Source organism: Artemia franciscana, chromosome 9 (assembly GCF_032884065.1).
Source record: "Artemia franciscana chromosome 9, ASM3288406v1, whole genome shotgun sequence".
Lineage (NCBI taxonomy): Eukaryota > Metazoa > Arthropoda > Branchiopoda > Anostraca > Artemiidae > Artemia > Artemia franciscana.
This window is the reverse complement of record NC_088871.1, coordinates 13,124,129-13,142,933: the sequence shown is the minus strand read 5'-3', so window position 1 is coordinate 13,142,933 and position 18,805 is coordinate 13,124,129. Positions and strand designations below refer to the sequence as shown.

General features: G+C 37.1%; 1 protein-coding gene and 1 non-coding gene across 3 annotated transcripts in view; one reads left to right on the top strand and one right to left on the bottom strand.

Annotated features, from left to right (window-relative positions):
* The first annotated feature begins 2,754 nt into the window (after nucleotides 1-2,754).
* Nucleotides 2,755-2,825, top strand: Trnag-gcc (transfer RNA glycine (anticodon GCC)). The gene has a single exon. It is a non-coding gene; the product is annotated as a tRNA-Gly (tRNA).
* A 742-nt stretch (nucleotides 2,826-3,567) lies between these two features.
* LOC136031021 (testis-expressed protein 264-like) overlaps nucleotides 3,568-18,805 on the bottom strand; it is a 44,843-nt gene continuing 29,605 nt past the window's right edge. For both annotated transcript variants that reach the window (XM_065710200.1, XM_065710201.1), the window contains exons 3-5: nucleotides 11,531-11,755; nucleotides 8,654-8,822; nucleotides 3,568-3,860 (exon numbers count right to left, since the gene is read on the bottom strand). In XM_065710200.1, the coding sequence (XP_065566272.1) occupies nucleotides 3,748-3,860; nucleotides 8,654-8,822; nucleotides 11,531-11,755 (507 nt within the window). In that variant the 3' untranslated portion in view covers nucleotides 3,568-3,747. The remainder of the gene's footprint in view (nucleotides 3,861-8,653; nucleotides 8,823-11,530; nucleotides 11,756-18,805) is intronic.

The window sequence follows — 18,805 nt, the reverse complement described above, 5'->3', positions numbered from 1 at the left end:
TTAAGACAGTCCTGACTGTACACATTTCAGGGGTGGATCTAGAGAAAAATCTTGGGGGACACTAGACCAAGGATGTCTTTGATTCGAGCGTAATGATAGGGGGGTATCCCCACCATAGTCCGTCCCAAGCCCAGTTGAGAAAGGAGGAGAGGCGGCCACTGAAGGCGCTTCATCTCCATGATTTGGAAACCTTTGATCACCGCAATCTACGAAAAATCCTGAAGATTCGATATTCCGACAGAATCTCAAATGTTGATGTGCGCCACCACTGCTGTAAAACCTCACCCGCCACCACGATTTTCACATAGAGAAGACTGCTTTGGCTTGGTCAGGTACTTAGAGGACCCAATGACTGCATCATGAAGCAAGTACTTCTAGCTGCCCCGTCCCCAGATTGGTGCAGGTGACCTGTCGGTCAATTAAAGAATCAGTGGGCAACTGTCAAAAATGACCTCAACCCCGTTGGCGGATTTCAAAGATTTGGCAGAAAGTGGGGGAGTTGCAGGCTCCGGTTTGTTGAAGAGTTGGCACAAGATCGCCACAAATGGGAGTCAACCATACGTAGTCTTCTAGATGCTGGGTGAGGCATCCTCGTCTGGTCCCGCTACAAGTACAAGTACAAGTAATAGGGGAGGGGGGGTGTAGATAACGCTTTCTTCAGACCAGTTCGTTTGGGTGAATCTGGTTGGTGCTGATGTAAAATGACAAAGAAACCACTTTGATAGCCAGTGACATTTTCCTATAGCAGTAAAATGCGTATTAACAACAGACGCGAGCAGATTGTTTGATGAACAAATTACTATGGCTTCACTGAGACTTTCAGAATGAGCAAACCAGACTAATTTTTATTATTTTTTTTCCTTTAGATTTGGATAAAAAAAAATCAAGCAATAGGGAAACCTCTAATTTCTAAGAGTGGAAATACAACTGTTTTTACAAGAGATAGAGAATTGTACAGCAGCCCCTTGATCCGCCACAAGATTCCAACATTTTCTATAAAGAGACTGAAAACCAACCGCACGCCTGGTTGCTGCGTACAGCTTCGATATTCAATACAGTTAAGAAAACTCGATTTATTTTTGGGACACAGTGCGCAGTAGCGATGCTACCGGCTGGTGACAGGAAACTGGCAACAGAGCTTAGATGCCAATATTGGTATCTAAGCTGTGTATGCAATAAAACAAAATTGTGTTCCTGCCTATGGTGTTGTAGTACGATCTACGCTTCGGAGCGTGGGCTTGGAGGAGGCGCGGATCCAGGGGGGCTTAGGCCCCTCTAATGGGCAAGATACGAGTCTTCATGACTGAATTGTATATCTAAGCTGTGATACCAATACATTTATGAAAACTCCTATCTTGCCCATGTGAAGCTTATGGTACAGAGCATCTTGCTGCAGTCGGGCAGCTCAATGAGAAAGGGAATGTGAAACAGCTCTCCCAAATCCCACAAGGCAAGCTCAAGTGTCCAAAACATTTCCGTAAACCCATCTAATGATGTGTCTCCCCTCTCGTGACCCATCCTTATCATACCCCTATCAATGACTCACAGAAACCGTACCCTAAATCGATGGGCTCTTAAGAAAGAGAAAAAAAAAATCTACCAAAAAAAGAAAACACAATCTGAAAATGAAGATCTAACATGCAAGTTTAATTATATGATTAATCTTTCCTGAAAACGAGGTTTGTCTTGTAATTTTATGACGAAATGATTCGTAAACTGATCGTGCGAGCAGTTTCATGCCTGAATCTCAAACAGATCAAGAGCAAAATCTCGGGTAAAGGGGCTGCTGAACCAAGGGTGCCAATGTGACTCGAAGCGGGCACCAAATCAAAAAATTTATTTTAAAAGGATTAAAAAAAGAAGAAAAAAGAACAGAATAAGTGTGCCAAGAGAGTCTTAAGAGGAGGGTCCCCCCCTCCGACCTCATGTATCTGTTCCTGGCCTAAATTGCTTTTATTTCTTTCATTCATCTAATTTCACCCAAATTAGCTAGATAGTTAAAATAAAAACATAGATAGATTTATTCACACGAAATCCTTATTAGACCATTCGCTATTAAATAAGCCACAAAACTAAAATTAAGAATTTTTTGAGGGTGGAGGGAGTTTATTATTAGTCAAAACTTACCTTTCGATTCCCATGTATTTTCGGATATTTTACCGAAATATCCGGAAATATCCTTCGATCCCCTTGCATTCGTCTCTTATTGATTCTATGCTCGTTTCCAGATTGTTTATTTTTATCCATTTTGAACTTTTAACCACAATGCTACTTTTCAATATGTCATTGTGAATAGACAAATAACTATCACTGCGTTATCACGTTTATGAAACGTGTTGAAGATACCCCTTTTATCTTCAACAGGTGTTTTCATTTTCGTTAAAAAGGGGAAAGTTCCATGTTCGTAGAAAACTCTTTGCAGTAATCAAATATTTGTATGCCAGTTTTGCAGATATATACTGAACCGGCTGAAGATAAATAATTTTTTTCATTTTAAGTTTCAACTTTGCTCTTTAAATTCATAGGAAAGCTTTGCTTTTTGTTGTTAATTGAGTAAATCACCTACGAATAATTGATCAAATTCACAAGTATACGTAAAAAAAGACTAAAGAACGGAATGTGAATGAGGGCACCAAAAAAACCAGGGCGGATCCCCGGGATCCGCCCCCTGACACATTTTTACCTAAGCTCAAAAAATGTTTAGTTACACTTGGAAATTATCTTGATACATACATATATCTGGAATAACAATAAGCATCGATGGTTCAGTGGTAGAATGCTCGCCTGCCACGCGGGCGGCCCGGGTTCGATTCCCGGTCGATGCATCTTTTTACACATAGTTTTAGTTTCTTTCTTATAGGAAATCTGAATAATTTTTTGTGCATGCGCGAGAGTAGATATCCATCAGGTTTGTCAAAATAGCACATTTACTATACTACAGAAACAGTTACAGGTATTCAGTTGAAATTCAGTTGACAGGTATTCAGAGATTGTCGAGGGGATTTAACTTATCAAACGATACTAGGTGCATTCCGATAGTCCAAAGGTAGTATCTGCAATATATCATGAAGGCCAATGGTATTTAGTTGAAACTTTAGGCGGCTTGGTGCTGCAGTGAGTTGTCAGTAGTAGCATCAGACCAATTACAGCTAACAATTAACTCCTGTAATTTTTAAATCCCCCAATCAGATTTTAATAAAAACTTTTTATGTGTTTTCATTGAAAAATACCATTCTGGGGTATTTTCATAGAGAAAAATACAAAGAACAATGAAACTACCCCACCTACAATATATTCGAAAAATAAACAAACAAACATTCTACATGTAAACAAACAATCAGGCACATCAAGCAGAATTCACAAAATGAAGTGTCTTGGTCTTTTTGACCAGATATTAGAACTCAGCTGCAGCAACCAACTTTAGGGTCGTTAATTTGATTCAAGTGATGAGATTATATGAAAGCGTCTCCATAATAATCCAAGCAAGAAGAAGAAGAAGAACTTAGCTTTCAATTCCTAGTTTTCGGTCTTCAAGCGATGATGGCATAAAACAAAGGAAACGCAACGTAGAATAATTATTATTTATTTTTTTACTTATGAACGAGTAAGTATAATCAAAATTTCTGCCTACAAAAGAATCAAATAAAAGCATAAAACAACTGAAAATATATGAAGGGACAGATCATAGTATAAGGAATCGGCTCACAAGCCATGAAACTACACCAACAAGCGATAGCAAACTGTACATTACTCTTCGTCAAAGGCTTCGCTGACCTTTTCATAAGAACTTTCGGAATTTTCACTTCCATTTTCAACTTCCTCTTTTGAACTAGGTGCACGAGGCAATACCTGATCCACACCTGAAATAAAAAGACAAACCAATTTAATTAAAAACCAGAAAAAGCAATTTACTTAAACATTCACACAGCTACGTCTTTAATAAATTCCCCTGTTTAGGGAATAAAACTTTCAGCGACAAACTCTAAACCTTCTGATTAAATCAATAATTAATCTAAATATTAGGATTAAGATAAAATAGACTATTTCTAGAACCGTCAGGTTCGATTTATTTTATTTCCCACACGTACATGAAATATATAGCGTCACAATAACAAATCTGATAAACTAAATCAAATAAATGTAAGTTTAAAATAAATAAATAAAATTAATGATTTATAAATTCATATATAAAATAAACTTAATAAAAATGAAATAAACCCTTAGACTAGATTTACTTTATTTTGTACAAAAACATAAAAAATATAGCATCACAATAACAAATCTGATTAACCAAAACAATAAGCATAAATAAATAAGAATATTTTTGGGAACAGCAAGACAAGTTTTAGTTTACTCTATATTGCACATTTTGTTTTTCAGGAGTCGTCCTCAAAGAATAGGGACGAAATTCAAAATTTAGAGTAAAGAGCTAGGTGTCGAGGTGGGAGTAACACCGCTTTTATACGTAATCATTTCTGTTCGTTTTAAGCTTTAATGTTGCTCCTTACTTTCAATTGAAACTAATAGTTTTTTCCTTATTTAATTTCTGTTAATTTTTTTAAATAATGCCAGAAAATCTGACTCCACCACCACTGAAAAATCCCCTCTCCATGGGAATACCCTTTAGACAATTCAGTCCCGGTGAAAAGTTACCCCAGTCAATTACCCTTAACATCTCCATGCGTAAAATTAAGTCGGCAAAGAGAAAACCAGAAATTTTGATAACAGGCATAGGTATTCTGACAGCTCTGAATTTCGTATAGGAATTTCAATCTCTTTAGTCACTAGAGATTTTAATTTCCGTTTGAATGAGTCCTCTGCTGATATTCTAGTACCACTGTGTCGATACGATCACCCTTGGGAAAAAATACAGAAAAAACAAAAACAAAGAAACAAATCTCTCGGCTGTTATCCTGATCCCCTCTCCGTCCGGCACTTTTCCTTCTAAAGAAATGCTGAGTGTCAAGAAAGGCGTACGTCAAGGTGGCAAAACTTCACCATCACTGTTTAATAACGCTATTATCGAAGCACAGCAAGTAATAAAGCCGTCGTGCTTTTTCCGTGGGATTAATCTTTCGCTGCTGAACTTTGCTGATGACATTCTTTATGTTTCTCGTTCGATATTTTTATTTCAACAAAATTACGACTCACTTGCAGCGGCATACAAGCAGATCGGACTTTCCTTCAACGAATCTAAAACAGAACTTCTTTTCTTCAATGGTTCAAAAAATGAGCTTTCAATTAACCTCTCCCTTAAAATTGGCGATACTCTGATTAAGCCTTGTGAGTCCCTTACGTATTTTGGCCTTCCTATTTCTTCTACATTGAAGGACACACGCTCAGCACTGACAAACCACCTCTGTTCCCGTCTACGAGCGTCTTACGGATTACTTGTTGCCAATAAGTGTCGTTTCAACCGTCCTCTCCTTGCCCGGCTATACAATGCTTTTACTAGCCCCCATCTGCTTGCTCTGGTTCCCTTCTGGAAAATATTCACAGCTACCGAAAAGAAAGCCATTTGCAGCGCATTTTACAGATATGCTAAGTTTCTCCTGCGTCTCCCTTTGTGGCACAGCAATGGCGGATTCTCCAGGAAATATAAGGTCACCAACCCTTCCATGGTCATAGAAAGAAGAATCTCCAAATTCAGTAACAATGTTTTAAGAGCCAACCACCCCTGGACTAGTGTTATTTTATAATATTTGTAGTGGAAGTGCATTTAAATTTTTGTGCTTTCCTTTCTTTTTCTTTTATATACTCCGTCTTTTCCGTTTTTGACGGGTAATAAATTAATAATAATAATAATAAATAAACATCCATCCGTGATCTTTCTTCAGGCAAAAAATATGAAATTCCACATTTTTGCAGATAGGAACATGGGACCTCTGCATCAAAGTTCTTTGATACACTATCTGACGGTGCGATTTTCAGTACGATTCTGTGACATTTAGTGGGAGTTTCCCCTTTTTCAAAAATTAGACAAATTTTCTCAGACTCATAGCCTGATTTTACCTTTGATGGGTAAAACTAAGCTTAATGAAACTTATGTATTCGGAATCTGCATAATAAGCCAATTCTTTTGATATATCTATTGGTATCAAAATTTCGTTTTTTAGAGTTTCGGTTACTATTAGGCCGCGTCGCTCCATACTTACAATTAAATATAAAAAACAAGTATTTTTTACCTGAAAGTAAGGAGCAACATTAAAACTTAAAAAGAACAGAAAATATTCCGTATATGAAAGGGGCTGTCCCCTCCTCAACGCCCCGCTCTTTACGCTAAAGTTTTTTATTGTTTTAAAAAGTAGAGCTGTGAGAAAGGGTTAAACTTTAGCGTAAAGAGCGGGTCGTCGAGGAGGGTACAATCCCTTTCATATACGGAATAATTTTGAGATTTGAGAAAAACAGGTGGGGGAGGGGGCCTGGCTGCCCTCCAATTTTTTTGTTACTCAAAAAGGCGACTAGAACCTCTTTACGCTAAAGTTCAAGTTTTGTTTCAATTCTTTAAGCATGACCCCTGAACCACAAAGGCCGTTTAAGTAGAATAAATTGCTCTTTAGTTTTACAAAAAATAATTTAGCGTAAAAAGCGCAGTATTGAGGAGGCGACGAAACCCTCATATATGTAATAATTTCTGTTCGTTTTAATTTAATGTTGCTCCTTACCTTCAGTTGAAAAAACTTATTTTTTTATTTAATTTCTCATTGTCTTTTTAAATAATCCTAGAAAATCCAGCGCTCCCTTCAGGGAAATTCTCTTCCCCCATGGTAAATTACTCCATCTCACGTAACCCCCCCCCCCCTAAAAAGAATCAGAAAAATTATCCCTGAAAACAACAGCATATGTCGTCAATAACCAATATTATATGTAAACAATGGGCAAAGTTCATAACTTGCAGCCCCTCCCCCGGGGACTCTGGGGGATCAAGTCGCCCTCAAAGATATATTTATTAGATTTTCAACTATGCTGAACAAAATGGCTATCTCAAAATTTTGATCTGGTGAAAAAATAAGCGTGGGAGGGAGCCTAGTTACCCTCCAATGTTTTGGTCACTTAAAAAAGGCACTAGAACTTTTAATTTCCGTTAGAATGGGCCCTATCGCGACATTGTAGGATCAATGGGTCGATACGATCACCCCTGAGAATAAACAAACAAATTAACACACATCCGTGATCTTTCTTATGGCAAAAAAATACAAAAAATTCCACATTTTTGCAGATAGGATTTTGAAACCTCTACAGTAGGGTTTTGTTATACGCTGAATCTGACGGTATGATTTTCACTAAGATTATATGACTTTTAGGGGGTGTTTCTCCTTTTTTCTCAACCTAGAGCAAATCTTCTGTGTTACCAACGGGAGTTAACTATAAAGAGCTATCAAAACTGAACCCGACCTAGAGTAAACCCTCTGTGTTACCAACAAAAGTTAAGCATAAAGAGCTATAAAAACTGTACCCGACCTAGAGTAAATCCTCTGTGTTACCAACAGGAGTTAACTATAAAGAGCTAATATATAACTGTAAAGCACAACCCAATATACAAGAATTTCAAAGGACACTCTCCCTAGAAAACTTAAATCGTTCTTATTTTTAGAGCCTTTCATTTATAGATTATCAACTAACATTTGTTTCTATCGTAGTCAGAACGGAAAATCGAGAGAAAGAAAAATTTCAAAAGCCAGAAAAAACCTCAAAAGCGAACCACTCCCCAGTATACTCGACTAACGGAAAACAATGTTCTCGTTAAAAAAATTGGCCTGAAAACCCCTCATTCTCGATCTCAATTTAACTAATTTTTATTCTTTGTTATGATAGACCAATGCAGTAACTTACTTGTACTTGCTGCGGGACCAGACATGAACACCTAACCCAGAGTTTAGGAGACTCCGTATGGTTGACTCACATTTATCGCAATCTTGTTCCAGCTCTTCAGAAAATGGGAGCCAGCAGCTCTCCCACTTTCTGCCAAACTTCCGAAATCCACCAATGGCATCAAGGTTGTTTTTGACAGTTGCCAACCCATCCTTCAATTGACCCCCTGGACGTCTCCATCAATCTGACAAAGGAGCAGCTAGAAACAGTTGCTTGACGATGCAGTCATTGGATCTTCTCAAGACACGACCAAGCCAATGCAGTCTTCTGTTTGACAATCGTGGCTATGGGCTGGATGTTACAAGAGCGGTGATGCACATCAGCATTTAAGATTCTGTCGGAGTATCGAATTCTCAGGATTGTTCGTAAACAGCACCGGTCAAAGACTTCTATATCATGGAGACGAAGCACCTTCAGTAGCCAAATTGATTGACAAAATTAAAGCCTTAATCTAAATATATAAAAAATGAATAAGGATTTTCCGTGTCAAACTTCAGGTGCAGCTGTTTTTAACCACATAGAAAAACCAGGCATAATCTGCGGAGTTCCTTCCTGTCCTGTAGTGGCGCAGTGGGATTTATCTCAGCTCGGTGATATGGGACAGAGGGTTCGAAGTTAACTGCAACACTCCGCAACAGGGCACGGTTTTGCGAAAGCATCTCCTTTTCGAAAACAGGTGTAGAAGAAATTCATTACTATCATGTAGTATCACGGTGAGATTGATATCTGCTTGGTAATAGGGATTTGGAATTCGATCTTAACTCCTAGAATAGTTTCTTACCTTCAGCTTCTTTTTCTGATGGGATATCTGATTCCGAATTCAAAATTTCTTCTTCAACTTCTAAAGCTTCTGGAACATAAAACTCCTCCTGTCTGGACAAAGGCACAAAATATTTAATCTGGTTTGGCTCATAGATTTCAATCACTGGATGAGCTGTTAGGTCTCTTTCCTAAAAAAGAAGGATGGAAATCCTACAAATCAATATTCTTTAACTCTTATTAAAAAACCTCACAGAGATCTGGGGATTAGAAACAGTAGAAGCAGCTCAGACCCTACGTCCCTAGGGTCCTCTGCCCGTATTCCAGAAGATATAACCAACTCTGATTTGTCAAGATACTACATGCTCACTATTCTGCTAAAATTTATACCTGTAGTCTTTGTTTTAAAAATGGGCTATCAGCATTATTTGGGTTCTTTGCCAGACAATATTAGGATAAAATAGAGGGCTACATACTACCAAAAACAGGGTAACAATATAAGGGCTAAATATTGCCAAACAATATGTACACAGTATGAGGGTAAAATTGCAGTTTTAGACCCGCATTATAATTAGTACAATTACAATGACATGATATGCATAAATTATAAAATATAATTACACAATATATAGATTTGCATTATAATTAGCATCTTTAACCACCCTTGAATAAAACCTTTGTCAAATGGGTACTTGTGTCTTTTTACTTCACTTAGTCATTTAGTAATTTAAGACCACTCTCCAAATTATCCCTCTGCAATCAAAATTAAAAAAACACGCAATATTTCTATATATATAAGGTCAACAAGAGAGATCGAGTGAAGCTTGCTAGGGCCATTAGGTTGAGCTTTGTGTTGTAGACTCTGATCTTTAACCAATTCTAATTTTGACAAACCTATTATAGGATCAAAGGTTAAAAATATCAGTAGAAGCAAAACAATCAAGAAACCGAGACCAGGAGCTCTATGAATTAATAAATCTAACCAAAAAGATTTTGCTGAAATGTTATTCTGAAAACATGCTAAATAGCGAATTTTTATCAGTACAGAACTAGGACATTACAGCAACGATAGTGCAAAAATATTTTAAAAAATGATTAAAAGTATACATATTCCATCTCCATTTGCACAAAAAGGTAAAAAAAATTAAACACACCAACACAGCTGCGGATACTCCTCCTCCATCCCAATCTATTCAAAGCGTCCCTGTTTACACTCTCCCAAGAAGTTCCCATTTCTTTTTAATCTTTCTTTGTGACATCCTCCCACCCCGACCCCGGACAACCTGCTTTTCGTTTATCCCTAAACGGTTGGCCGAAAAGGACAATCTTCGGCAATCGGTCATCCATCATCCACAGTACGTGTCCTAGCCATCTCAACCTTTCTCTTGTTATAGCCCTAAAAAGCGGGACTGAACCACAGTTTTCGTACAGCCTACTGTTTGAAATACGGTCAGTCAGTCGGGTGCCAAGAACAATCCGAAAGTAATTTCTCTGGAAAACATCAAGCAAATCTTCATCCGCTTTTCGGAGCGCCCATGCTTCAGAGCCATGTTTGACCACTGTCGCTTCCGAGATTGTAAATGCTACTTGGTGAATGCCAACTTACCAAAGTCGCTTGACTAAGTGTATTGTGTTTATGTCAGAATCAAACTTACTGTGAGATAAGATTTATTTAAAAAAAAAAGGCAATCGCAAGCTCATATAGGGCAAATTAGCACTTCAGGGTTAAACTTAGGAACGAACACAGCCAAAAAAAGAACTTGATAAGACTGGTCAGAAAAAGAAAAGACAAAACGTCTTAAAACAATTACCTATAAAATCGAATGTCAATACTTAATTTTTTAGACTTTAACAGAAACCTGGAAGTGTCCTTTACGTTACTTTTTATAACTCAGTTTTTTTTTAAAGGAATAGTCTCAGTTGCATGCGGCAGTGTTTCCATTTTTACATTTTTTTTGGGAGACCTACCTAATTCCCACACCATCTCCTGACCAGAAAAGAGCCAAAACTAATTTTTGTTACAAATTTGGTAGATAACTCTCAGGGTGAGAGCTTTACACTGACGTCCTACCAAAAATCACGGTTATTTTAAGCATTGTTTAAACAGTAAGGTGAAAACACTGGCATGCGGTGATCACGTAATTTCGTAGGTGATATTATTGTCATCGGTAAATCACGGAGAGATCATTATGTAGAGTAGTCACATTCCTTAAATCTTCCTATTCAGCTCCTATTCAGTCCCATATGCGGAAGTTTTAGCATTAAATTTCTCTTTAGCAGCCCAATTTTATGCAATTAAAAAAATTATCTGCCAAATAACTATTTTGGACTGAAAATGTACTACAAATGTTATTCCAGGCGACATGTGCTGCTCCAAGCCTATAGCAAGAAACCAACTCCTCAGAATCTAATTCTGGTGGTGAGATTATGCGAACACGTCTTCATGACAATCCAAAAAAGAAGAACGAGAGGAAAAGCCACTTAAAAACACTGAGAATGAGACGATTCAAGGAATGCATAGGCAAAAGAGCTGTGTCTAGGGGATAAAAGGTACCTTGGTTTGAACCCCCGGAAAATTTTGGCTGGGGACAAACTTGTGGTACTCTTTATAAAATTTTTTTTATCACTCCCCCGAACTAAAATACTGGATACAGTCTTGAAGGGCACCAAAACACTTTTTCAATAGCTCTGCTCGGTTAAACACCAAGCGAAACTTTTTTTTTTATCTGGCTACCCACAAAGAAATTACAAGTGCCAATAAAGAAGTTTTCAGCTGTATTGCACCATGACAAATATAAAAATACATATACAAAACAAACCAATAGAAACATTATATAACAATGGTGCCATCAATAAAGTTCCTATTCACTTGGCTGTGATGCTTCATTTGAATACTTACGGTAATATATTCAGTCAGCTTTGGATAAACCTTAATGGTTGCCAAGAAAAGCGAGAGAGTGCCATTGAAAGGGAATGTGGTGCAAACAGCATATTCCATCTCTGGAAATGTTACTTCTTTAAATCCATACTTCTCAAAATCCTTCATCAGTTCTTCATTCTTCGGTGCTTGAGGATCATCAGAAAGGACAGAACCAACGCAATAACGTAGACTGTGAGGAGCCACCTTAAGAAAAAAGAAAGAAATGTGAAAAATTTTGAACGTAACAACGTCCCAATAGATGCGTGGAGCCGAAATAATATAAACTGTTGTGATGATGAATAAGTTGTGAATGTAATAAGGTTCCAATAGATGTGTGGAGCCACAACAGCGTAGGCTCTTTCGAGCCACCTTAAGAAACCAGAAATAAACCAAGATAAGTTTTGAGTGTAACAAGGCTCTAACTGATGTGTTCCTTAAAAAGAAGTTTACACAACACAAGCATCTGACAATCCTAAGAACAAAAGAGCCTTAAAGCCACACATCTTTAAGAAAAACAACTTGGAATTCAAAAAGTAAATGCATCAAGTAATATTTTGATTATATCTCCACAAAGTGGTGGTAAGATAAGCAATTCTTTACAAGATAAAGTATGCATAAAAATCAAACACAGCAATAGAATTTTTATGTATTTTCTCCACTTTTGTTTTATACCCCCCCCCCTCACCAAAAAAATACCCCAATCTTAATAACTTTAGATAGACCAAGATAATCTTACTTGATGCCAATTCCGATCTGTTTCAGCTAAGTTTGTCATCTTATTATGCAAAATAACATTAAATCAATGACTTCATTGCTTAAAAACACAATAAAAGTGAAAAGAGGCTAAAACTTGTGTGGTGTTCTCACACATACTTGATTCTATTATATAATCGCCGTCAACATTGCACGCTTTGATAAAATTTATTCCTTTTTACCCAAAAAGGTTACCCATTTTCTCAATTTAACAACTGTTAATAGGCAATGACAGTGAGGGTAATAGCTTTAAATTATCACTTAATAACATATATGTATACACAAAAGAAAACGGTCATAAAAATATAAGATAAAACATTTATAAAACTTTCTTAAACATAACTATTTCAATTGCTGTTGAGGCTTTATTTATTAGGGATTATCTTGCTATAATTGAGAGGGTAATAAAATACTATAGGGAAGAAAAAAAAAACCAACTTCAGAAGACGTATTCATTACTTAATATCAAGTGAAATATTATGATATTTATTAGATTAAAATTCTATTAATGGGTTATTTACTGATCAGAATTTCAGCTACTAGGCTACAATTTCTCGATGGGTGCCACTTCTCGATGCCACCCCGTGGTGCTGTTTGTAGTAACGATTCTGGTTAGGCAAACTCGTGAAATACCCCTTCCAATACCATCACAAGGTCAGACATGCATGGTTTCACTTTGAGGGATAGGGTAAAATATATGACACAATTAGCTGAGCAGAGACAACACGAGAATAACTCCAAATTTCTATCCCTGGCAAATATTACTAGGGACATTAGTACTAAAAGACCAAATGGCTCATGGTTAATATACGCATGCGCTTCAAGAAACCTAGACTCCAGGTTACAAATAAAGGAGAGAACCTGAAGAAAATTGCCTGTATTGGGTGTGCCCATAGCAAGAGCCATTTCTAGAGGAGGGACCAGGTCAGCTGCTCCAAGCACCGCAGCTGAAGAGGGTGAGGGTGCCATGGCTGCTAGATTGCCTGCTATGATCAAATCTTTCACTTTGATTTTTTTTTTTTGCTTATGTTTGAGTCGAGAGGGACACACAGTAATAGTTTTTTCCCGGGCACGACCAACCCTAGGAACGGCTCTGCCCATACCAACATTCCTACCCAAATTCTTTTGTCTCTGAAAAGTTATATTATTCAATATCATTTCAACCAGTTCCTTCTATTAAATAATCACTGAAAAAAATGTTTCTCTCAACTCTTTCGGTTTCAAATCCTCACGAAAGCTCAAAAAATGGGCAGATATATGGATAAGTCTTAGGTACCTAATTCCCAAACATATTTCCCTATTTTCAAGAGATAAAATTTTTTCTCTACCTAGGATGCCCTACTTTATTACTACTTACTAGGCTCCACCTTAAAGTAAACTTCCTCTCCTCGAGCTTCCTTTTCCTCTTCATACCAAGCAGACTAAATTTCAAACAGTTCGCGGCAACGAACTGTAGTAAGGAGCGACCCGGCTCAATAGTAACCGAAACTCTAAAAAATGGAATTTTGATACTAATAGTTACATCAAATTAATCGTATTTTAATGCTGATTTTAAATATATAAGTTTCGCCAAAATCAGTTATACCCATCAAAAGTTACGAGCCTGAGAAAATTTGCCTCATTTCAGAAAATAGGAGGAAACATCCCCTAAAAGTCATACAATCTTAACGAAAAGCACACCATCAGATTCAGCGTATCGGAGAACCTTATTGTAGAAGTTTCTAGCTCCTATCTACAAAAATGTAGAATTTCGCATTTTTTGCCAGAAGACAGATCACGGATGCGTTTTTATTTGTTGTTTTTTTCCCAGAGGTTATCGTATCGACTGAGTGGTCCTAGAATATCGCAAGAGGGCTTATTTTATCGGAAATCAAAAGTTCTAGTGGTCTTTTTAAGTGACCAAAAAAATTGGAGGACACCTAGACCCCCTCCCAAGCTCATTTTTTCCCAAAAGTCACCAGATCAAAATTCTGAGATAGCCATTTTATTCACCATAGTCGAAAAACCTTATAACTATGTCTTTAGGGACGACTTACTCCCCCGCAGTCCCCGTAGGAGGGGCTGCAAGTTACAAACTTTGACCTGTGTTTACATATAGTAATGGTTACTGGGAAGTGTACAGACGTTTTCAGGAGGATTTCTTTTTGTTTAGGGGGAGATTTGAGGGGGGAGGGTTACTTGGGAGGATATTTCCATCAAGAAACTTGTCATAGGGGAAGAGAATTTCAATGATCTGAGAATTTCAATTTTCTAGCATTATTTGAAAAAAATAATGACCAAATAAATATGAAAAGTTTTTTCTACTGAAAGTAAGGAGCAGCATTAAAACTTAAACCGAACAAAAATTATTACGCATATGTGGGGTTTACCTCCTCGTTATACCTCACTCTTTGCGCTAAAGTATTTTCAGTAATTTCAACTATTTATTCTATGACCTTTGTGATTCAGAGGTCATTCTTAAGAAATTGGGACAAAATTTAAGCTTTAGGGTAAAGAGCGAGTTATCGAAGAGGGTTGAACCCCCTCATACACACAATAAAAACATACGAATATAGAAGTTCGTTACATAAATTAATTCGTAAGTTACGTATATTTTTTACCAATGAAAACGTTTGTAAAAAATTAAAAGTTCTAGTTGCTTTTTTTTAAATAATCAAAAAATTGGAGGGCAACTAGGCCTCCTCCCTCGCTCCTTTTTTCTCAAAATCTTCCGATTAATTGCAATTAATTAATATGCAAATTTCGTTTTAATTATTTATGTGCGGAGAGCCAAGATCAAAACATACATTAATTCAAAAACGTCCAGAAATTAAATAAAAAAGGTTTTTTTTTTAATGAAAGTAAGGAGCAATATTAAAACTTAAAACGAGCAGAAATTACTCCGTATATGAAAGGGGCTTTTCTTCCTCAACGCCCCGCTCTTTACGCTAAAGTTTCTTACTGTTTTAAAAGTAGAGTTAAGAGAAAGAGTCAAACTTTAGCGTAAAGAGCTGGGCGTTGAAGAGGAAAAGCCCCTTTCATATACGGAGTAATTACTGTTCGTTTTAAGTTTTAATGTTGCTCCATGCTTTCATTTAAAAAAACTTTTTTATTTTATTTAATTTCATAGAAGTCCAACGAGTCCAAATGGACTCTAATTTACAAAGAAGATGAAAAAGCAGATAATATGATGAATAATAAGCCTGCATTCTGAAATTACTTTTTTAAACAGTAAATAACCAAGTAGCCATTGTCCAATAGTCCATATGGACATACGTTTACAAAGAAAACAAAAACCAAATAATACACCACTATGAATAACCAATAGTTCTCATAGACTAAAGTTTACAAAGAAGATGAATTAGTAAAAATGGACCACAGAACCAATGAATAATAAGCTTGTATTCTTATATGTATTTTTCATTGGAATTATAGCCTACCGTCAATACTGTACATATGGAGGTACCGACTTTGCCCCTCCCCCTGATTTTTCGGACTCGCAAAAACGTAAGAGAATGCATATAAGAAAATTTCTGATGTGTTTTTTAGCTTTTATGGCACTTGGTATTAACCAAGTGACATATAGCGATCGCAAATTCTGTCTGTCTGTCTGTCCCAGTTTTGCTACTTTAGGCACTTCCAGGTAAGCTAGGACGATGAAATTTGGCAAGCGTATCAGGGACCGGACCAGATAAAATTACAAAACAGTCGTTTTCCCGATTAGACCATCTGGGGGGGGGGGGTTAATTCGGAAAAACTGAAGTATTTTTAACTTAGGAACGGGTGATGGGATCTTAATGAAATTTGATGTTTGGAATGATATCGTGTCTCAGAGCTCTTATGTTAAATCCCGACCAGATCTGATGACACTGGGGGGAGTTGAAGGGGGGAAACTAAAATCTTGGAAAACGCTTAGAGTGGAGGGATCGGGATAAAACTTGATAAGAAAATAAGCAGAAGGCCTAGATACGTGACTGACATAACCGGAACCAATCTGATATTTTTGGGGGGGTTGGAGGGGGGGGGGGTTTAATTCTGAAAAACTAGAAAAAAATGAAGTATTTTTAACTTACGAAGGAGCGATCGGATCTTAATGAAATTTAAAGTTTGGAAGGATATCGTGTCTCAGAGCTCTTATGTTAAATCCTGACCAGATCCGGTGACATTGGAGGGAGTTGGGGGGGGGGGGCTAGGGTTAATTCTGAAAAAAATAGAAAAAATTAGGTAGCTTTAACTTACGAAGGAGTGATCATATCTTAATGACATTTTATATTTAGAAGGACCTCGTAGCTTAGATATCTTTTTTTAAATCCCGACTGGATCCAGTGTCATTCGGGGAAGGGGGGAATCAGAAATCTTGGAAAACGCTTAAAGCGGAGAGATCAGGATGAAACTTGGTGGCAAAAATAAGCACAAGTCCTAGATACACGATTGGCATAACCGGAACGGATCCGCTCTCTTTGGGGGAGTTGGGGGAGCTAGGGTTAATTCTGAAAAATTTGAAAAAATGAGGTATTTTTACCTTACGAAGGAGTAATCATATCATAATGAAATTTTATTTTTAGAAGGACCTCGTAACTTAGATATTTTATTTTAAATCCCGACTGGATCAAGTGTCATTGGGGCGGAGGGGGGAATCAGAAATCTTGGAAAACGCTTAAAGCGAAGAGATCAGCGGATTGTTTCGATAACTTTCGTGCTATAATTTTTCTTGTGCGGAACATGTTTTAATTAATATAGTGTTTATTATTTTGACTAAAAGATACTAGATTACGCCATTTTTCCAGCTTTTAATATTTCGCAGCTTGTGCGTTTTGATAACCTTCGTTCTATTTGACCAATTTTTCTTGTGTTGACCATGTTTTAATTAATATAGTATTTATTGTTTTTGACTAAAGATACTAGGTTAGGGCCAATTTTCCTACTCTTAATATTTCACAACTTGTGCGTTTCCATAACTTTCGTACTCTTTGGAAATTTTTCTTGTGTTGATCATATTTTATTCAATAATGTGTTTATTATTATTGACTAAAAGATACTAGGTTAGGGCTATTTTTCCTCCTTTTAATATTTCACAGCTTGTGCATTTTGATAACTTTCGTGCTCTTTGGAAAATTTTTCGTGTGTTGACCATGTTTTAATTAACATAGCATTTATTATTTTTGACTAAACGGTACTAGGTTAGGGCTATTTTTCCTGCTATTAATATTTCACAGCTTGTGCCTTTCGATAACTTTCGTGGTCTTTGGAATTTCTTCTTGTGCTGAACATGTTTTAATTAATATAGTGTTTAATATTTTTGACTAAAAGATACTAGATTAGGGTCGTTTTTTCCTGTTTTTAATACTTCACAGCTTGTGCTTTTCGACAACTTTCGTGCTCTTTGGCATGTTTTTCTTGTGCTGATTATGTTTGAGGTAATACAGAATTTATTATTTTTGATTAAAAGATGCTAGGTTAGGACCATTTTTCCTGCTTTTAATATTTCACAACTTTTGCGTATTGATAACTTTCGCGCTCTCTAACATATTTTTATGGCACTTGGTATCTACCAAGTGACATATAGCGATCGCAAATTCTGTCGGTCTGTCCCAGCTTTGCTATTTTAGGCACTTCCTGGTAAGCTAGGACGATGAAATTTGGCAGGGGTATCAGGAACCAAACCATATTAAATTAAAAATTGTTATTTTCCGATTCGACCATATAGGGGAGGGCGAGTGGGGGGGGCGGTTAAATCAGAAAAATTTGAAAAAATTTGATTTTTGGAAGGATATAGTGTCTGAGAGCACTTATTTTAAATCCCAACCGGATCTGGTGACATTCGGGGCGGGAGGTAGGGGGCCTAAAATCTTGGAAAACACTTAGAGTAGAGGGATCGAGATGAAACTTGGTGGGAAAATAAGCACACGTCCAAGATACGTGATTGACATAACTGGAAGGGATCCGCTTTCTTTGGGGTAGTTGGGGGGGAGGCTAATTCTGAAAAATTAGAAAAAATGAGGTATTTTTAACTTACGAACGGAGATCGAATCTCTATGAAATTTGATATTTAGAAGGATATCGTGTCTCAAAGCTCTTATTTTAAACATCGACCGGATCTGGTGACATTGGGGGAGTTTGGGGGGAGGGGAACCTAAAATCTTGGGAGACGCTTAGAGTGAAGGGATCGGGATGAAACTTGGTGGGAAAAATAATCAGAAGTACAAGATACGAGATTGACATAATCGGAACGGAACCGCTCTATTTGAGGGAGTTGGGGGGGGGGGGGGTTGAATTTTGAAAAAAATTGAAAAAGTGACGTATTTTTAACTTATGAAGGAGTGATCGGATATTCAAGAAACTTCATATTTAGAAGGATCTCGAAACTCGGATCTCTTATTTTAAATCCCAACCAATCCAGTGTCATTGGGGGGGGGGGGGGCGGGAATGATAGAAGATACTTAAAGCGGAGAGATCAGGATGAAACTGGGTGGGAAGAATAAAAACAAGTCCAAGATACGTGACTGACATAACCAGACCGGA